The 17,588-nt window shown below is 46.4% G+C and overlaps 2 protein-coding genes across 3 annotated transcripts in view; both read left to right on the forward strand.

Moving 5' to 3' along the window:
* The first annotated feature begins 409 nt into the window (after positions 1 to 409).
* SMCO1 (single-pass membrane protein with coiled-coil domains 1) lies at positions 410 to 14,265 on the forward strand. The gene is made up of 3 exons (XM_074963036.1): positions 410 to 540; positions 10,685 to 10,834; positions 13,390 to 14,265. Exons 2-3 carry the CDS (start codon positions 10,740 to 10,742, stop codon positions 13,811 to 13,813), a joined length of 519 nt encoding a protein of 172 aa, XP_074819137.1. The 5' UTR covers positions 410 to 540; positions 10,685 to 10,739; the 3' UTR covers positions 13,814 to 14,265.
* Positions 14,266 to 17,125: 2,860 nt separating this feature from the next.
* The window catches only part of RNF168 (ring finger protein 168), a 29,477-nt gene continuing 29,014 nt past the window's right edge, over positions 17,126 to 17,588 (forward strand). Inside the window, exon 1 of one of the 2 annotated variants that reach the window (XM_074963037.1) lies at positions 17,126 to 17,406. The gene's annotated coding sequence lies outside the window, so the exon portion shown is untranslated. The remainder of the gene's footprint in view (positions 17,407 to 17,588) is intronic. The other variant, XM_074963038.1, reaches the window with a different exon arrangement.

The raw sequence follows: 17,588 nt of genomic DNA on the forward strand, positions 1-17,588 counted from the left end.
GTCCACCAGCTAGCACAATGGAGCCCTCGTCCTTAAATGCTACAGTAATACAAATAATAATATATCAGGAAGAAGCTGAACAGGGCACAAGCCCCTTTTCAGATCACCTTTAAATAAGAGTAATTCATATACAAAGAAAGACAAGTGGGGTGTTTGTGTTGGAGGAGCTGCACCAAATTCATAATTCATTAAGTAACATGTTTGTGTGTTTCTGAACTATATTTGGATGTACTGGCTATAAAAAGCCTTCAGCACAAAGTGACCTTTAGCAGAAGTCAGATCTCCTGTCCATGCTGTTGCTGACTGCCCACAAGAGAGAAGATTCAAGCCTATTAAAATTGCATTTCTTCTCTTCTTGTTCCCCATGAGGATGATGAAAGAGGCCATATCTCTGCACTCCCTGAACGAGACATTAAACAGGTCACAAAGGGCTGTGTGTGTTAGTACTACAAGGAGGAACAAGGCAAGGCTCCATTGTGCTGGGAAGGGGCTATAGCAAGATGGGGCAAGGGACGAAACTAACAACTACCGGAGTGACAGGTCTGTATATTAGATGAGCCTGTACTTGTTTCTTAATTCTTTATGGGAAATAGAGGTGGTATAAACATGAACTTAGCGGCTGATGGGCCTCAGATCACAAGGAGTCTCCTTGTTTCTCCTTTATCTCTGAAAACAACCAACCGCCTGTTTTGTGAATAAGCTTTTGCATATAGTTCGCAAGTATTTAACCCTGTGACCAGGGTGCACAAGTGCTTTGCCATCAGCCTGAATGCAACCTCTTGATCCCCAATCATAAATGATCTCTTTTTTTAAACGTTGCAATTTGATTATGGACCAGCAGGATATTCTAATATTTCCATATTGAACCATATGCTAATGTTCTGATAAGGTCCATTTCTGAACAAGTGTTTTTAGGAGAGCTCAGGCCCAGGATGGGTTAGAGGCAAATAGCTCAGAACCCAGTGGATTCAAAAGACAAGAAAGGAAGGAAGGCACCTCACAGAGGAAACTCTACTTCATATTGTGTATCTCATCAATTGCCTGGTCACATATAACCACTTTCTTTAATTTGCAGACTATTTTTCTAATTTAAATAGTTAACAGTTCATATTAAAATTAGAGGAGAAGGAAAGAAAAAGATTTGAAAATGCTCCTATAGTTACTGGAGACGGTTAAAAATAGTCCCTTTAAAAAAACAAAAAGTATATATGCGGAAATCCCAGGTCTGACATTATTCTGCAAATGTTATATAACAAGGGAAGTTTGAGTATGTGTAAAGCTGGTGTCTGCTTAAATAAATATCATTGTAGTAAAAGTGGCTGCTGTAAAACAAATATATTATTGCTGCTGGGATGCAGTATTTCAACGAACATTTCTAATATCTCAACATCTGCATATTTGTATGCAGATTATTTATATTATGGAAGTACCTAGGAAAGGAACCCCAAAGATCAATGCCCCACTGTGCTAGACATGATAGAGACAATTAACAAAGAAGATAATCTTTTCCCCAAAGATCTGACAGTCTACGTGACAGGACACAAGTCCATGAACACACACACCTGGAATATGAACATCTATAGCTTAGCTCTAAAAGTAATAAAAATGAGGGTGTCTGATTTTCTGGAAAGGATCTAAACTCGGAAAGAAAAGCCATCAGCATTAAATAATGTATTTTTAAAAAGCCTCTTTTTTCCATATAGTGTTCAATAACCTTCATAAGAATGTGAGCTCTGTTTTTACTGGATGTATTCTAGGTGCAGTGCTGTATATTTACAGGAAGAGCAGCAGGAAGGTTTTAAAAGCTTTCTTGTAAAGGATCAGGATTTGTTTTGAGCTTGTACAGAATAAGATTGACACAAGGTGGTATTAATTTAGTAGCAACCTCATTGGTTACCACTTTCAAAAAGTAAAGAGACTCATCACTCTATAATCTGAGTGCCTCACAATTATTAATAAATTCTCATAAAACCCCAGTGAGATTAGGAAATCTAACTAGTCCCATTTTACTTAAAAAAACAGGCACAAAGTTAATTTATTTGCCCAGAATCACAGAGGTTCAGTGGCACAGCTAGTAACAAAATCAAGTTTTCCTGACTGCCAGCCCTGTGTCTTAAACACAGGACCATCCTGCCCTGCATTCTTCTCTCCTGTTCGCTATATGTGGATGCCATCCTGATGTTTTCCCACATTTGTAATTGCATCAGTTTGTGTAAGTGTAAGTGTAAAATAATTCTTATTTTGAAATGGAACCCAAAGAAATGTGAGTTATTTAAAAAGTCAGATAACCTACCATTATCCTTTGACGAGTGGGGAATACATTTTCACTGGCAAAGTGAATATTGGGGCAATTTAGAGCTGATCTATTCCCCAAAGGCTCAAGATGCAAAATTTTCCTGGGGTTTGCTCTTATTAATGAAGGGTCATTTCCATGTATCATAATATTGTAAAACCACTTCATAATTTCAAGTGGTCACTGCAGTGTGAATTGGCATTTTCAGAACGGACACTTGTGAATTCTTCAGTGAACGTAGCTTAGAGGCTGGGAGCAGTTTCTCCCAAGACCAGAAATGGCTGGAAAAGCCAAGGCAACCTTGGCTGGAAAAGCCAAGGAATATTAAAGCAACATTATTAAATATTAAAGGCAGCAGAGAAAAATTATTGCAACAGTGGTGACCCATTTTCATCAGTAATTAAATCTATTGGCCATTTTCACCATTTATGTAGAAGAAAGCTTGTGAGAACAGAAACCATGAATCTTTGTTCACGCAACTCTATCAATGAGCCGTTACAATCTGTAATGAATAATTCACTCAGCCTTTTATCTCTGACTTGTCCACAACCTTACTCTTACAAATATGTTTGCTCGTTTTTTCCAGCAAATGTTACCTAAATAAGTTTCAGGCTGTAGATTGTTGACAAAGTGTGCTGAAGTGGGGATTTTCCCTTGTTATGTTGTATGTGAGCCTATGTGAGTCTTACTGTTTTGCATGAATGCTGTGTGTACCTCAGTTTCCCTATGTATTGCACCAATGTCTAAGTGGTGGGAATAAGGGGGTGTGACTTTTGTGGAGGCTGTTCCAGCTGCCTGCACTGATGCTATAGCCGCCCCTTCATAACCTGAGACCCAGGAGGGGGATGCGACCAGGTGACTCTTGGCCCAGGAAGCGAGACAAAGGCCGGAGGAGGAGCAACAAGCAGGGCAGGGGCCAGACAGCTGGAAGCGAGTCAGTCTAGGCTGGCTTGGGGCTCAGGGAGAGGACCAGAGCCCTGGCTCTGGGCTCTCTTCCTCCCAAGATGGACTTGGCTGAAAGTCTCTGATTTCTGTTCTAACAAGTTCTGTCCTACGCTGTGTTCCTGTCAACTAATAAACCTCTGTTTTACTGGTTGGCTGAGAGTCACGTCTGACTGCGGAGTTTGGATGCAGGGCCCTCTGGCTTCCCCAGGAGCCCTGCCTGGGCAGACTTACTGTGGGAAGCACACAGTGTGAAAGGGGATGCTGAATGCTCCAAGGTCAGACCCAGGAAGGTCGAAGCTGTGTAAGCTTCTTGCCATGGAGACAGTATGCTCAGAGAGAGGAGGCATGCTCCCCCAGAGTCCTGACTGGCTTCATACAGAGTAGTTCTAGAGCACTGACCCAGTGACTCCATGACAACCAGTGGCAGACGTGGGATAAACTACACCCCATGGACAGAGCATCCTGCAGTAAGTGACTGGGGAGCAGTAAAACGAAGGGGGATTAGAGAGAGTCGGACATGCTGCAAGCTCCAAGAGGTGCAGTTCCAGGAGGCGGAGGAGCCTACGGCTTAACCCCAAGAGAGGTGGACCCCCGAGAAGGGCTGTTGCACTGAAGGGGTTCCTCCCAGGGACCATGGGGTGCTAAGAGAGCACAGGCCTCTGAGTCCATGACCACTTGGGAACAGCATGGAGATGGCCTATAAGCATCTCCTTAAGGAGGACATTGTAGAGCTGTGCAGAGAAAGAGGGCTGCGCATTGGAAAGCTCACTAAGGCACAGCTGATTGCTCAGTTGGAAGAGGAGGATCGCTCTAAGGAGCCGGTTCCTGACCCAGCTGGGGCCGTGAGAGAGGCTGGGAGCAGCTAGGCAGCCCCAGGGCCCACACCGGTTCCTGACCCAGCTGGGAGCAGCCAGGCAGCCCCAGGGCCTGCACTGGTTCCTGACCCAGCTGGGGCCACGAGAGAGGCTGGGAGCATCCAGGTGTCCTGGAAACCCGTGTCCCTGACCAGCTGGGGGTCTCCACCAGGTTCCCCATCGTTAGATCTGAGACAGATGGAATTGGAACTGAGATTGAAGGAGTCAGAGGACCATGAGAGACAGGGAAGACATGAAGCAGATCAGCAGGAGAGACGGAGGCAGCATGAACTGGCGATGGCTGAGCTGAGAGTCAGAGGGACCCGTCCAGGCGTGAGTGGGGATGGACCCTGGGGTGCCAATTCTGCAGGGAACCTCAACATTAAATTGCTGCCCCAGGTTAAGGAGAGGGGAGATATAGATGCCTGTCTCACGGCCTTTGGGAAGGCTGGCAATTGGAATGTGGCTGGCCCTGCAGAAAGGCTCTGTTGTCTAGCCCCCTTCCTGGGTCCCAAGGCCATAGAGCTGTTTAGCCAAAAGGGCGGGGTGGCAGACTGGCTCTCACTCCTGGCCCCAGCATATGTCTGCGTGGACTCTCCTGGGCTCAGGCCCCTTGGACCCTCAGTGGGAGTGGAAGGTGGTGGTCACTGGGGAGACATTCCTGGGGTGGGGAGACCCTGGGACAGAGAGAACTGTTGTCAGGCCCCAGGTGGTGCAGCCTCACCAGGTGCTGAGGGGCTGTGTGACCTGGGTGAGGATCCAAGGGATGAAGCCCCTCTCCCTGCTATGGCCCAGGTCCCTGTGCAGACACAGGAGGAGTCGGGCTGGCTGGTAGTTGGGGTTCTCCAAGATATCAGCTGCGAAGTCCTGTTGGAGGATGTCTGTGTCTATTTGGGACAGGATCCAGGCCATGCTCCTGTAAGGACAGAGGATTTGAATTTGAATCCAGGGAACCAAACGGCTGCGACTGAAGCGGTCAGTGAAAATACAAATGACCTGGCTGGCAGGGAGGAGGAGCTGCTAAGCTCAGGATACCTGCCTGTCTGTAACCAGAGCCCTGGAGCTGAGTGGGACAGAGAGATGCTCCCCGCCTCCCTGCACACGGGGGAGATGGCTCACGCTGGCTCTGATGCTGTGGGCAAAGCAATGGGCTCCCTGCCTGCCCTCACTGGGACATCAGGGGCAAAGCTGACCCCGGGGGATCAGAGACCCCAGCGGAGTGTGAGGAACCACAGCCAGGGTGGGACAGCTGCCAACCAAGGCTGCCTTGTCCAGGGCATAGGTGCCAACTACTGCTCCCGCTGGTGGATGCTCAACCCCCTCTGCCTCCGGCCCCGCCCCGACTCCACCCCTGCCCTGCCCCCATTCCAACCCCTTCCCCAAAGTTCCCACCCCAACTCCGCCCCCTCTCTGCCCCTATTCCGGCTCCTTCCCCAAATCCCTGCCCCAGCCCTGCCTCTTCCCTGCCACCTCCCCTGACGGTGCCACGTTCCCGCTCCTCTCCCCCACCGGAGTGGCCAAACACCTGTTTGGTGGCAGTCGAGCAGGAAGCGCTGGGAGGTAGGCGGAGGAGCGGGGACGTGGTACGCTCAGGGGAGGAGGAAGAGGAGGAGATGGGGCAGGGGGGAGGGGAGCTTGGCTGCCAGTGGGTGCAGAGCACCCACTAATTTTTCCCCGTGGGTGCTCCAGCCCCAGAGCACCCATGGAGTCAGCGCCTATGGTCCAGAGGTGCAAATGGCCTCGAACAAGGATAAAGCAGCCTTGGGACACCTGCCTGTCATAGAGGAGCCTTTTCAGAAGGTGGCCCTGGGCTTGGTGAGGGACGGATGGTAGGGGAAGGCCTCCCCCGATGGATAATCAGGGGTGGAGTATGTACTGACTTTCTCGCTGAGCTCACGGGTCCGGCCAGGGAGAATCTAGCCAGGACCCGAGGGAGGCAGAAAGTCTGGTATGGCCTCTCAGCCTCTGGCACCGGGGACCAGGTGAGGGTTCTCATCCCGGTGAGGAAGAATAAGCTGCAAGCTGCCTGGGACGGGCCTTTCAAGGTCATCAAGCAGCTGAATGAGGAGAACGATGTGGTGGAACTGCCCAACCAGGCTCACAGCCACTGAGGGGACCAGGTCAACATGATGAATTGTACTGTGACAGGGGAGGTGGTACTGGCCATATATGGCCAGTGGGAGAAGGGGGAAGATCCCTGGTGGGTCTCTTCCCTGAGACCAGAGCCGGCCCCTTGCTGGAATCAGTTCCCCTCTCTGACCGGCTAACGCATACCCAGCAGGCAGAGATCAGAGAGACGCTGCATTTGTACCAACAGCTGTTTTCCAACTGGCCTGGGCTCACTAACCATGCTGTCCACTGTGGGGATCTGGGAGCTGGCCCTCCCATCAGGTGTTCCCCACTCAGAGTAATGGGGAACACAGCACAGCCCCTGGAGGGAGAGGTCAGAGACATGCTGGCTTTAGGGGTGATCCAGCCATCCACCAGCCCTGGGGGCCTCTCCCGTGGTGCTGCCCCCAGAAAAGATGGGTCAATCCAGTTCTGTGTGGCCTATCAGAAGCTCAATGCCATCACCATGTCTCGTGCCTGCCATACCTAGGCCTGATGAAATCCTAGACAAGTTGGGGTGGGACTCGGTACCCCAATACCAGGGATTTTACCAAAGGCTCCTGGCAGGTGCCTTTGGATCCAGATGCCAGGTTGAAACCTGCTTTTCTCACCCCTTTGTGGGTATACAAGTTCCTAGTCCTATCTTTCAGCCTCAAGGAGGCGCCTGTCACCAACCAGCAACAGGTGGATCAGTTACTGAGGGGGATGGAGAATTTTACCCTAGCATACATTGATTATATCTGTGCCATTAGCCAGACCTGGGAGGACCAGGTGTCCTAGGCGAAGAGGGAGCTGAGTCACCTCCAGGATGCAGGGCTGACTGTAAAAGCTGAGATGTGTAAGGTGGGGATGGCAGAGGTGTCGTACCTGGGTCACAAGGTGGGGAGCGGCTGCCTAAAGCCAGAGCCAGCCAAGATGCGGGCAATCAAAGACTGACCTGCTCCCCAGACTAAGAAACAGGCCCAGACCTTTATTGGGATGGTGGGGCACTACTGGAGGTTTGTGCCCCACTTTAGCTCTGTGTCAGCTCCCATCACTGAGCTACGCAAGAATGGTAAGCCAGACAAGCTGGTCTGGACCGGGCAGTGCCAGAGGGCTCTCTGTACACTGAAGGAGGATCTGGTCAAGGGCCCGGTGCTGGGAAACCCAGACTGACAAGACCTTTATGGTATTCACCGATGCCTCACACACAGGGTAGGGTATGGTGCCGAGGCAGGCCAATGCAAAGGGGGAGAAACACCAGATCATGTACCTGAGCAGGAAGCTGCTGCCCTGGGAGCAGAGCTATGCAGCCATAGAGAAGAAATGCCTGGCCACAGAGTGGGCTCTAAAAGGCTGCAGCCGGATCTATTTGGGTGGCGCTTCACTGAGTATCCGGACCACTCGCCCTGCCGTGGCTGCACCAGATGAGAGATGCCAATGCCAAGCTCCTGAGGTGGAATCTGTCCTTTCAGGATTATGAGATGGAGGTGGTCTATGTTAAGGGGAGTGCAAATGTTATAGCTGATGCTTTGTCCCGGAGAGGGAGGCCTGAACTTCCCCCGATCACTGGGGAGAGTGACCCCACTCAGTTCAGTCTTGAAGGGGGGAGAGATGTGACAAAGTGGGGATTTTCCCTTGTTATGTTGTATGTGAGCCTATGTGAGTCTTACTGTTTTGCATGAATGCTGTGTGTATCTCAGTTTCCCTATGTATTGCACCAATGTCTAGGTGGCGGGAATAAGGGGGTGTGACTTTTGCGGTGGCTGTTCCAGCTGCCTGCACTGATGCTATAGCCGCCCCTTCATAACCTGAGACCCAGGAGGGGGATGCGACCAGGTGACTCTTGGCCCAGGAAGTGAGACAGAGGCCGGAGGAGGAGCTACAAGCAGGGCAGGGGCCAGACAGCTAGAAGCGAGTCAGTCTAGGCTGGCTTGGGGCTCAGGGGGAGGACCAGAGCCCTGGCTCTGGGCTCTCTTCCCCCTAAGATGGACTTGGGTGAAAGTCACTGATTTCTGTGCTAACAAGTTCTGTCCTATGCTGTGTTCCTGTCGACTAATAAACCTGTTTTACCGGTTGACTGAGAGTCACGTCTGACTGCGGAGTTGGGGTGCAGGGCCCTCTGGCTTCCCCAGGAGTCCCGCCTGGGCAGACTTGCTGTGGGAAGCGCACGGTGTGGAAGCGGATGATGAATGCTCCGAGGTCAGACCCAGGAAGAAGCTGTGTAAGCTTCTTGCCCTGGAGACATTACGCTCAGAGAGAGGAGGCATGCTCCCCCAGAGTCCTGACTGGCTTCATATGGAGTAGTTCCAGACCATTGACCCGGTGACTCCATGACACAAAGTGTTTGCTGACAGCTATTCCTTTGAGTATCTAGTCTGTGAGCTGTGTGATTAGTCACTTAAATCATAGTATTGTTCCTGTTCTCTAATTGATACCTTCATATAAATAGTAGGGTTTGAACTCTTACTCCTTCACTGCTAATAGGATGGGCCTGTACTACTGGAGCTGGTGTGCTGACTATTACATTAAGGAATAAGTGTGATAACCAGCCACTAGAAGGGGACAAAGACCCATTCTACTGAAATGAGTTACACTGACCTTTGTAAGCTAATTCTATTTCTGCCCAACATGAATTTCATTTTCTCATTAAACAAATTTCCTTTGTGATTAAACAAATCTCTGTTACTAGCCTAAAATTCCCTTTTGGCAAACATTTATATGAAAATGTTTACACTTTTATGAGTAAAATGAGATGTAAGCATGGCTAACGCAAAATTTTATTTGAAGTTAGTTGCCAAAAAAATTCTCATTGTATATTACAGAAAAAAAGGGGGTGGAAATCAGCTGTTAATACGTTTGAGTATCAACTGTTCCTACCATCTAAAGTGAAAAGAGACAGAGATTATGCTATGACCTGAAAACTACTAGATATTTTGGCATTACAAAAACATCAGATAAAGGTGAAAAAATAGACCAGGAAATGTAATATTTGTAAGGCAAAGAATTATACTCTTAGTCTGGGGAGCTCACCAAATGCAACAGATCTCAAAGTCTTTGGAGCAGGACCAGTCTTTTCATTCTGTGTTTATACAGTCAGTGCCTCGCATAATAGGGTCCTGGTCCATGACTTGGACTCCTCAGCACTATCGCAAAATGAATAAAACAGTAGTAAGAATACCCATGGACCAGACTGCTGTGGAACAGAGACTTGCAATTCAATAGCTGTTAGGTGCCATAGACAGTTTTTCAAGATAGCCTGAAGTTCATTCCATTAAAAAAAATAAATCAAGGCTAACTGAACTTCTAATTAATCAATACTTGGCCAGTTGTGGGATCCCTTGTTATTTTTATGAAATCTAGGCAAAAAACCTTTCAGTCTAAAGTGTTTCAACAGCTTCAAGATCCTAGAAATACCCAAAAGCTGCACCTCGGGAGAACAATTTAACTGGGATCTTAGGAACTTAGTTAAGCTGTTACCCTAAATTATTCCTGAGGAACACTATCAAAATGGACGGTAACCAGCATATTCCACGCCTTTACATCTACAGAACAGCAGTGAAGGAATATAAAGCATGCTCCCTGCCTCCTTGTGTTTTGACATAAGTTCAACACAATAGCACCTCATAAAATAAACTTTCTGATAGAGGTCACATGGAGAAACTTTAAAATCAAGATACCTCTTTTAGTTATATTATTCATAGGAAATATGAAAATAGACCACTTTCTTAGAAATCAGAAGGAAAACATAACAAGTACTTACTAGCTGGAAATAGCCTTTTTTGTGCTGTAGCTATTTGGTTCTGCCATATTTAAAGAGCCACCTCTAGAAAAGCATGCTGGGGAAAAATGTTCCTATAAAAGGAAAACCTTGCAGTAGAAGGACAGGAGTGCTGAGAGCCATAGAACCACCCTATAAGCCATGTATATGATGGAAACCACTTTAAGCCAGGGGGTATAGTAGCACCCCTAGTTCTAGCACCTATGTAGGGAGAGTTAGTAGGGACTAGGAAGTCACCAGCCATGGTACTGAAGGAGGCAAGGAAAAGGCTGGTTTTAAGTATTACAGTATTATTTAAGTATTAGGTATTATTATATTTTCATGGTAGATTTTATACAGGGCTGATTTAAATGTTATATAGGATCAATTTGGGTCCTAAAATGAAACCCTCAATGAGATTAGACTGAGCTTGATAAGTCACGATTAGTAGATATTTAATCTCTTATGATAAGAATGAGGGTGTCTGATACATTAATTCGGATAGTCTTCAAAGACAGTCAAGGTTATGTTATGACTACTTCTAAAGGACCCAGACTACATCAAGCAACTGACGCTCAACTGGCAAACACCTTCAAAAGGAGTCAGAATGACTTCCAAGTAAAATGGAGGAATCTTAAACTGGATCTGAAGTTAGTCATAATGCAGCAGAAATGGAGCCCTCTTTCAGTGTAGAAGTTCAGATATACTGATTCTAATAATGACTCCGGTTCTTATATTCCATAGGGTGGAAAACAGGCTGCAGATTGTGGAGACTCAGTTCAAAGAGCTGAACTCTGCCATGGATAAACTGACACAGAAGCTGCAGTTTCAGGATAAAACCCTGGAGAAGCAGGTGGACGGGGATGAGATGTGGATATCCTTGCTGGAGGACAGGTGAGCCACAGAATTAAAAAACAGCTCAGTTTCCCCTCCATGCATCAGCTGGGAGATTAGAGAATTGAGAAACATGTGTAAATTCTATATGTGCAGGTGAAGATGAATAGGCTTATGCTACATTGAGTGAAAAGAATAAAACTCTTTCTATACCCAGGGATGTGGCTTTGAATTGCCTTTTACCACAAGAGAATATAGTTTGTTGATCTCAGCAAATGCAAGGCAAATTCCATTCCAAGTGCAAAAACTTCTAAAGAAATTTTAAATATGCACTAAATATTATTATATCTTAAAAACCCACACCATTTCTAAGAATACCAAAGACACCATATGCTCTTTCAAAATCTTTCAGATAATTGTGTCCCACTATAAGCAGTAACAATCAGAATCTTATTAATGCCCTGGTTTTGTTCTGCTAGCAAATAAGGCCAAATCTTTCACATTTTGGTGCCTGAAGTTAGGCTCCCATATCCATATTTAGACATCTAAATAACAGGCTTTTTTTAAAAGGTCCTGAGCTACTCACAGTTCCCATGGAAAGCAATGGCAGCTCAGGTGCACAGTGCTTTGAAAAACAGGCTACTTTTAGATAACTCTGACCTGATCCTATGAAAATTTACAGATGTGTAACTATGGGCACATAAGTAGTCTCACTGAACTCAATGGGACTACTTATGAGTAAAATTACACACATGCTTAATCCTCTTCAGAACTGAGGTCTAAATACATGGCGGAGGGGCATTGCTGGCACATGATGGCATATATAACATTAGTAGACGTGCAGGTGAATGAGCCCCTGATGGTGTGGCTGATGTGGTTGGGTCCTCTGATGGTGTAGATACATTGGCCAAACCAGACAGTCCCTACATAAAAGAATAAATGGACACAAATCGGACATCAGGAATGGTAACATACAAAAGCCAGTAGGAGAACACTTCAATCTTCCTGGACATTCTATAACAGATTTGAAAGTAGCTATACTTGAACAAAAAAAACTTCAGAAACAGACTTCAAAGAGAAATAGCAGAACTAAAATTCGTTTGCAAATTTAACACCATTAATTTGGGCTTGAATAAGGACTGGGAGTGGCTGGCTCATTACAAAAGCAGCTTTGCCTCTCCTGGAATTGACACCTCCTCATCTATTATTGGGAGTGGACGACATCCACCCTGATCGAATTGGCCCTGTCAACACTGGTTCTCCACTTGTGAGGTAACTCCCTTCTCTTCATGTGTCAGTATATTTATGTCTGCATCTGTAATTTTCACTCCATGCATCTGAAGAAGTGGTTCTTTTACCCATGAAAGCTTATGCTCAAATATATCTGTTAGTCTTTAAGGTGCCACCGGACTCCTTGTTGAAAATGATAACTGTGTGTTTGCCTTTTAAGTAGAAGGGTTACTGTGATGTGATGGGTTTCAGAGTAACAGCCGTGTTAGTCTGTATTCGCAAAAAAAAAAGGAGTACTTGTGGCACCTTAGAGACTAACCGATTTATTTGAGCATAAGCTTTCGTGAGCTACAGCTCACTTCATCGGATGCATACTGTGGAAACTGCAGAAGACATTATATACACAGAGACCATGAAACAATACCTCCTCCCACCCCACTCTCCTGCTGGTAATAGCTTATCTAAAGTGATCACTCTCCTTACAATGTGTATGATAATCAAGTTGGGCCATTTCCAGCACAAATCCAGGTTTTCTCATCCTCCACCCCCCCCCCACACACACACACAAACTCACTCTCCTGCTGGTTATAGCCCATCCAAAGTGACCACTCTCTTTACAATGTGTATGATAATCAAGGTGGGCCATTTCCAGCACAAATCCAGGTTTTCTCACCCCCCCACCTCCAAAAACCACACACACAAACTCACTCTCCTGCTGGTAACAGCTTATCCAAAGCGACCACTCTCCTTACAATGTGTATGAAAATCAAGGTGGGCCATTTCCAGCACAAATCCAGCAGGAGAGTGAGTTTGTGTGTGTGTGTGTGTTTTTTTTTGGGGGGGGGGGTGAGAAAACCTGGATTTGTGCTGGAAATGGCCCAACTTGATTATCATACACATTGTAAAGAGAGTGGTCACTTTGGATGGGCTATTACCAGCAGGAGAGTGAGTTTGTGTGTGTATGTGGGGGGGGGGGGGCGGAGGGTGAGAAAACCTGGATTTGTGCTGGAAATGGCCCAACTTGATTATCATACACATTGTAAGGAGAGTGATCACTTTAGATAAGCTATTACCAGCAGGAGAGTGGGGTGGGAGGAGGTATTGTTTCATGGTCTCTGTGTATATAATGTCTTCTGCAGTTTCCACAGTATGCATCCGATGAAGTGAGCTGTAGCTCACGAAAGCTTATGCTCAAATAAACTGGTTAGTCTCTAAGGTGCCACAAGTACTCATTTTCTTTTTGTGATGTGATGGTTGCATTACCTAGGATTGCTGGGGTTACAGACCACATGAATTCTCCACTTATTACCTAAATGGGAATGAACTGAAGTATATGGGAAGTATTTTTGTCTGAGAAGTGGTTTCTGTCTCCATCTCCATGGCAGGTTCACTTCAGTGGAGATAAATCTTTTATACAGCTATGTCAGTGAAATGCTTTGCTGCTTGCATTCCCGTGTCAGAGTGAAGCTGCCAGATCTGGCGGGAGGCCTCCCCACCTTAGCCTCTGTCATGAGGCACAAAGGCAAGAACCAGAAAATTAGACTGGTGTGGGAAGCAGTGCTGGAGATGCTGGGGCTGCAAGAAGGAGATGTCCTGGCTCTATGCACCTTTTTCATCATACATTGCTCTGAAGCACAGTATTACCCAGCTAACCAGAGGCAAAAGTACACCAGTGATATCAGCACAATGATAACCAAGGTGGTGAAGAACCAGATCCTTCAAGAGAGCCTGCTGTGTGCTGTGCAGGTGGTAGAGAATGGCAGAGCACAGAGGGATCCAAAAAAGAAAGTAACCCTTGTCCAAAAATAACCTATGTGGCAGATTTCTTAAAACTCCCTTACCCACTTAGGACAAACAAGCTTACAACCTAAACAGGTTCCTATATAAACATGTAATTACATACCCCAACTGCTTCCGTGCATGTGTATATCAACACACAGATCCATACGTACAAACACTCTCAACTATGACATGCTAATGTGTATCATGAATCTGAAAAGCCAGGCAGATTCCCAGAATCAATACACCAGTCAAAAAGATTTTCGTCACCATCATGTACAAGCTCAGTATGTACACGTAAATGTGTAGCCAGAGGCTGCTGGGAAGGACACAAAGATTCTTCTGTCTCTTAGCTAAAAGATTTAGACACTTGCATAATGCTGAAGAGTTCAAATGCCAACATTTTCCAGCATAAAATCTGCTTTGCTGTACTTTGTATTCTCATTGCATGTCTATGAAAGCTGTAAACTGTAGTATGCAACAGAGACACTAATTTCTTGTAATAAAACTCCTTGGTTTATTGTTTAATGTGTGTTACTGCTCTGTGGAAAATCAGTATTTTCACAGAATCCTAGGAATGTAGGGCTGCAAGGGATCTCCTGAAGTCATCAAGTCCAGTCCACCATCCTGAGGCAGGACCAAGCATACTTAAGACCATCCCTGACAAGTGTCTGTCCAACCTGTACTTAACTTCCAATGATGGGGATTCCACAATCTCCCTTAAAAGCCTATTCCAGAACTGAACTACCCTTATAGCCAGAAAGTTTTTCCTAATATCTAATTTAAAATCTCCCTTGCTGCAGATTAAGCCTATTAGTTCTTGTCCTTCCTTCAGTGAAGATACAGAACAATTGATCACCATCCTCTTTACAACTGCACTTAATGTATTTAAAGATTTACCAGGTCCCCCTCAGTCTTTTTTCAAGACTACACTTGTGCCGTTTTTTTTAACCTTTCCTCATAGGTCAGGTTTTCTAAACAACTTATTTTTTACAACAACAGCTCACCTCTGGACTCTCGACAGTTTATCCCTATCTTTTCTGAAGTGTGACACCCAGAATTGGACACACTACTCCAGCTGAGGCCTCACTAGTGCTGACTAGAATAGGACAATTACCTCCTGTGTTTCATATATGATATTCCTGTTAATAGACCCCAGACTGATATTACCCCTTTTTGCAACTTCATCACATTTTTGACTCATATTCAATTTATGATCCACTATAACCCTCAGATCCTCTTTAGCAGCACTAACCCTGGCCAGTTATTCCATTTTGTAGTTGTGCATTTGATTTTTCCTTCCTTAGGGTAGTACTTTACACTTGTCTTTACTGAATTTCATCTTGTTGATTTCTTATGAACTGCCATACTGGATCAGACCAATGGTCCATATAGCACAGTATCCTGACTCTGACAGTGGCAATTTTGGAGAGATCCACCCATGTCTTCACCTTCTGGCATTCAGAGGTTTAAGGTCACACTGAGCAAGGAGTCATATCCCTGACCCTCTTGGCTAATAGCCATTCTAGTTGCTGGACACATCCTTCATGAGCTTATCTAGTTCTTTTTTGAACGCAGTTTACTTTCAGCCATCACAACATCCCATGGCAATGAGTTCTTCGGCTTGACTGTGTGTGGTGTGAAAAAGTACTTCCTTATGTTTGTATTAAACCTGCTGTCTATTAATTTCATTGCCTAACCCCTGGTTTTTGTATTGTGGGAAAGGATAACTAACATGTCTTTATTCACTTTTTCCACACTATTCATTATTTTATACCGTTCTGTCATATGTCCCCTTAATCACCTCTTTTCTAATCTTAACAGCCCTACTCATTTTAGGCTCTACTGATATGGAAGCCATTCTATAGCTTTGATAATCTTTGTTGCCCTTCTCTTAACCTTTTCCAGTTCCACTATATCTCTTTTGAGATGTGGAGACGAGAACTGGATACACTATTCAAGGTGTGGGTGCACCCTGGATTTAAATATTGGTGCTATAATATTTTGTCTTGATTTTCTATTCCTTTCCTAATAGTGCCTAACAGTCAGTAAGCCCTTTTGAACACAGCTGAAGTTTTCAGAGAACTATCCACAGTAACTCCAAGATCTCTTTCTGGAGTGGTAACAGCTAATTTAGAACCCATCATTTTATATATATATATATATATATATAGACAGAGAGAGATTATTTGCACTTGTCATTGTTGAATTTTGTCTGCCATTCTGTTGCCTAGTCACTCAGTTTTGTTAGTTCCCCGAGTACCTCTTTACAGTCAGATTTGGACTTAAAAATTTGGAATAATTTTGTGTCATTTGAAAACATTGCCATGGCCCTATTCACCCCCTTTTACAGATCATTAGTGACTATGTTGAATAGCACTGGTCCCAGTTCAGATCAATTACCTATTTGGCAAGTTCATTTCGAATTCTAAGTGCATTCTCCAAAGTGATTGCAACCCCTCAGCTTTGTGTCATCTGCAGAATTCATTAACATACTCTCCACTCCACTATCCAAATCATTAATGAAAATATTAAATAGTATTGCCTGACTCCTGCAGGTAGGGTTACCATCTGGCCAGTATTTGACAGGCCTGGCCAGGTTTTTTAAAAATTTGCCAATTACCAGAAAAATAATTTAATCTGCCAGGGTTTTTTTGCATGGGTCTAGAAATTTGCATTATTATCATAATACCCTGGGATATCTTATATTAAAAGTTTCTAATTCCAGCTAAGATGATACTTTAAATGGCTGGGGGAGGCAGGGTATATTTAAGAGTTTCCTTGTAGTTAGGATTGCAGGGTGGGGGAAATCATAGAAGATCAGGGTTGGAAGGGACCTCAGGAAATTATCTAGTCCAATCCCCTGCTCAAAGCAGGGCCAATCCCCAATTTTTGCCCTAGATCCCTAAGTGGCCTATTCAAGGACTGAACTTGCAACCCTGGGTTTAGCAGGCCCATGCTCAAACCACTGAGCTATCCTCCCCCCATAGACTACAGTCTGGCTTCCACTCCCCCTGCTCCACTCGGCCAGTTGTGTCAGAGCAGGCTAAGGACCCAGACTGGGTGTAGGAAGGGGCAGACCTATCAAACAGGAGCCGGCACGTTCAGACGTGCCCCCGCAGCAGGCAGCTCCCAGCGCGGCCCTGGCCAGCAGCAGGCACGGCCGGACGGGAAATAAGCTTCCGACCCACGAGCGGCGCCTGGCAGCCCCGCGTCGTTTCTCCGCGTTCCTTTTCCTGGGGCCCGCCCTGCCTGAAATGAGATGCCTCCGCCCGCCGCCTGAGCGAGGGCGGAGCCAGCCAGGCCAGGCCAGGCCCTGTTACGGGGTTGGGCGTCCGAAGCCAGGCAAGCTGGGGGCGGGACTGGGGCCCGGCCTTTCCCCCCCAGTAGCCCCGGCCTCTCCTTCCTTCCTCGCTCCCGGGGGGGCCTTTAGAAGCCAAGCCGCGGCTCCCGCCCTACGGCGCGCCAGAAGACGGGGGCGGGACCCTGGGGAAGGCGGAAGCCGTGGGATCCAGAAGTGCGGGCCGCGCGCGCCTGCAGCGATGACATCAGCTGGTTGACGCTGAGGGAGAGAGAGGGTTAAGAATCCGTTGCACTCTTGCGGCTTCGAGCTGAGGCGGGCGGTGAGTGTCAGGCTGTAGCTCGGGGGTGGTGGTTAGTGGAGGCTTCAGGCCCAGCTTATGTTGATTCCTGGGGGTAACAGGCCACTGAACTGGGGGGGAGAGATTCCTGGGCCCCTGCTGAGGGGGAAGAGGGCTCTAGGCCCTTGGACCACCGCTAGGGTTGCTAGGTGTCTGTTTTTTGG

Source organism: Natator depressus, chromosome 9 (assembly GCF_965152275.1).
Source record: "Natator depressus isolate rNatDep1 chromosome 9, rNatDep2.hap1, whole genome shotgun sequence".
Lineage (NCBI taxonomy): Eukaryota > Metazoa > Chordata > Testudines > Cheloniidae > Natator > Natator depressus.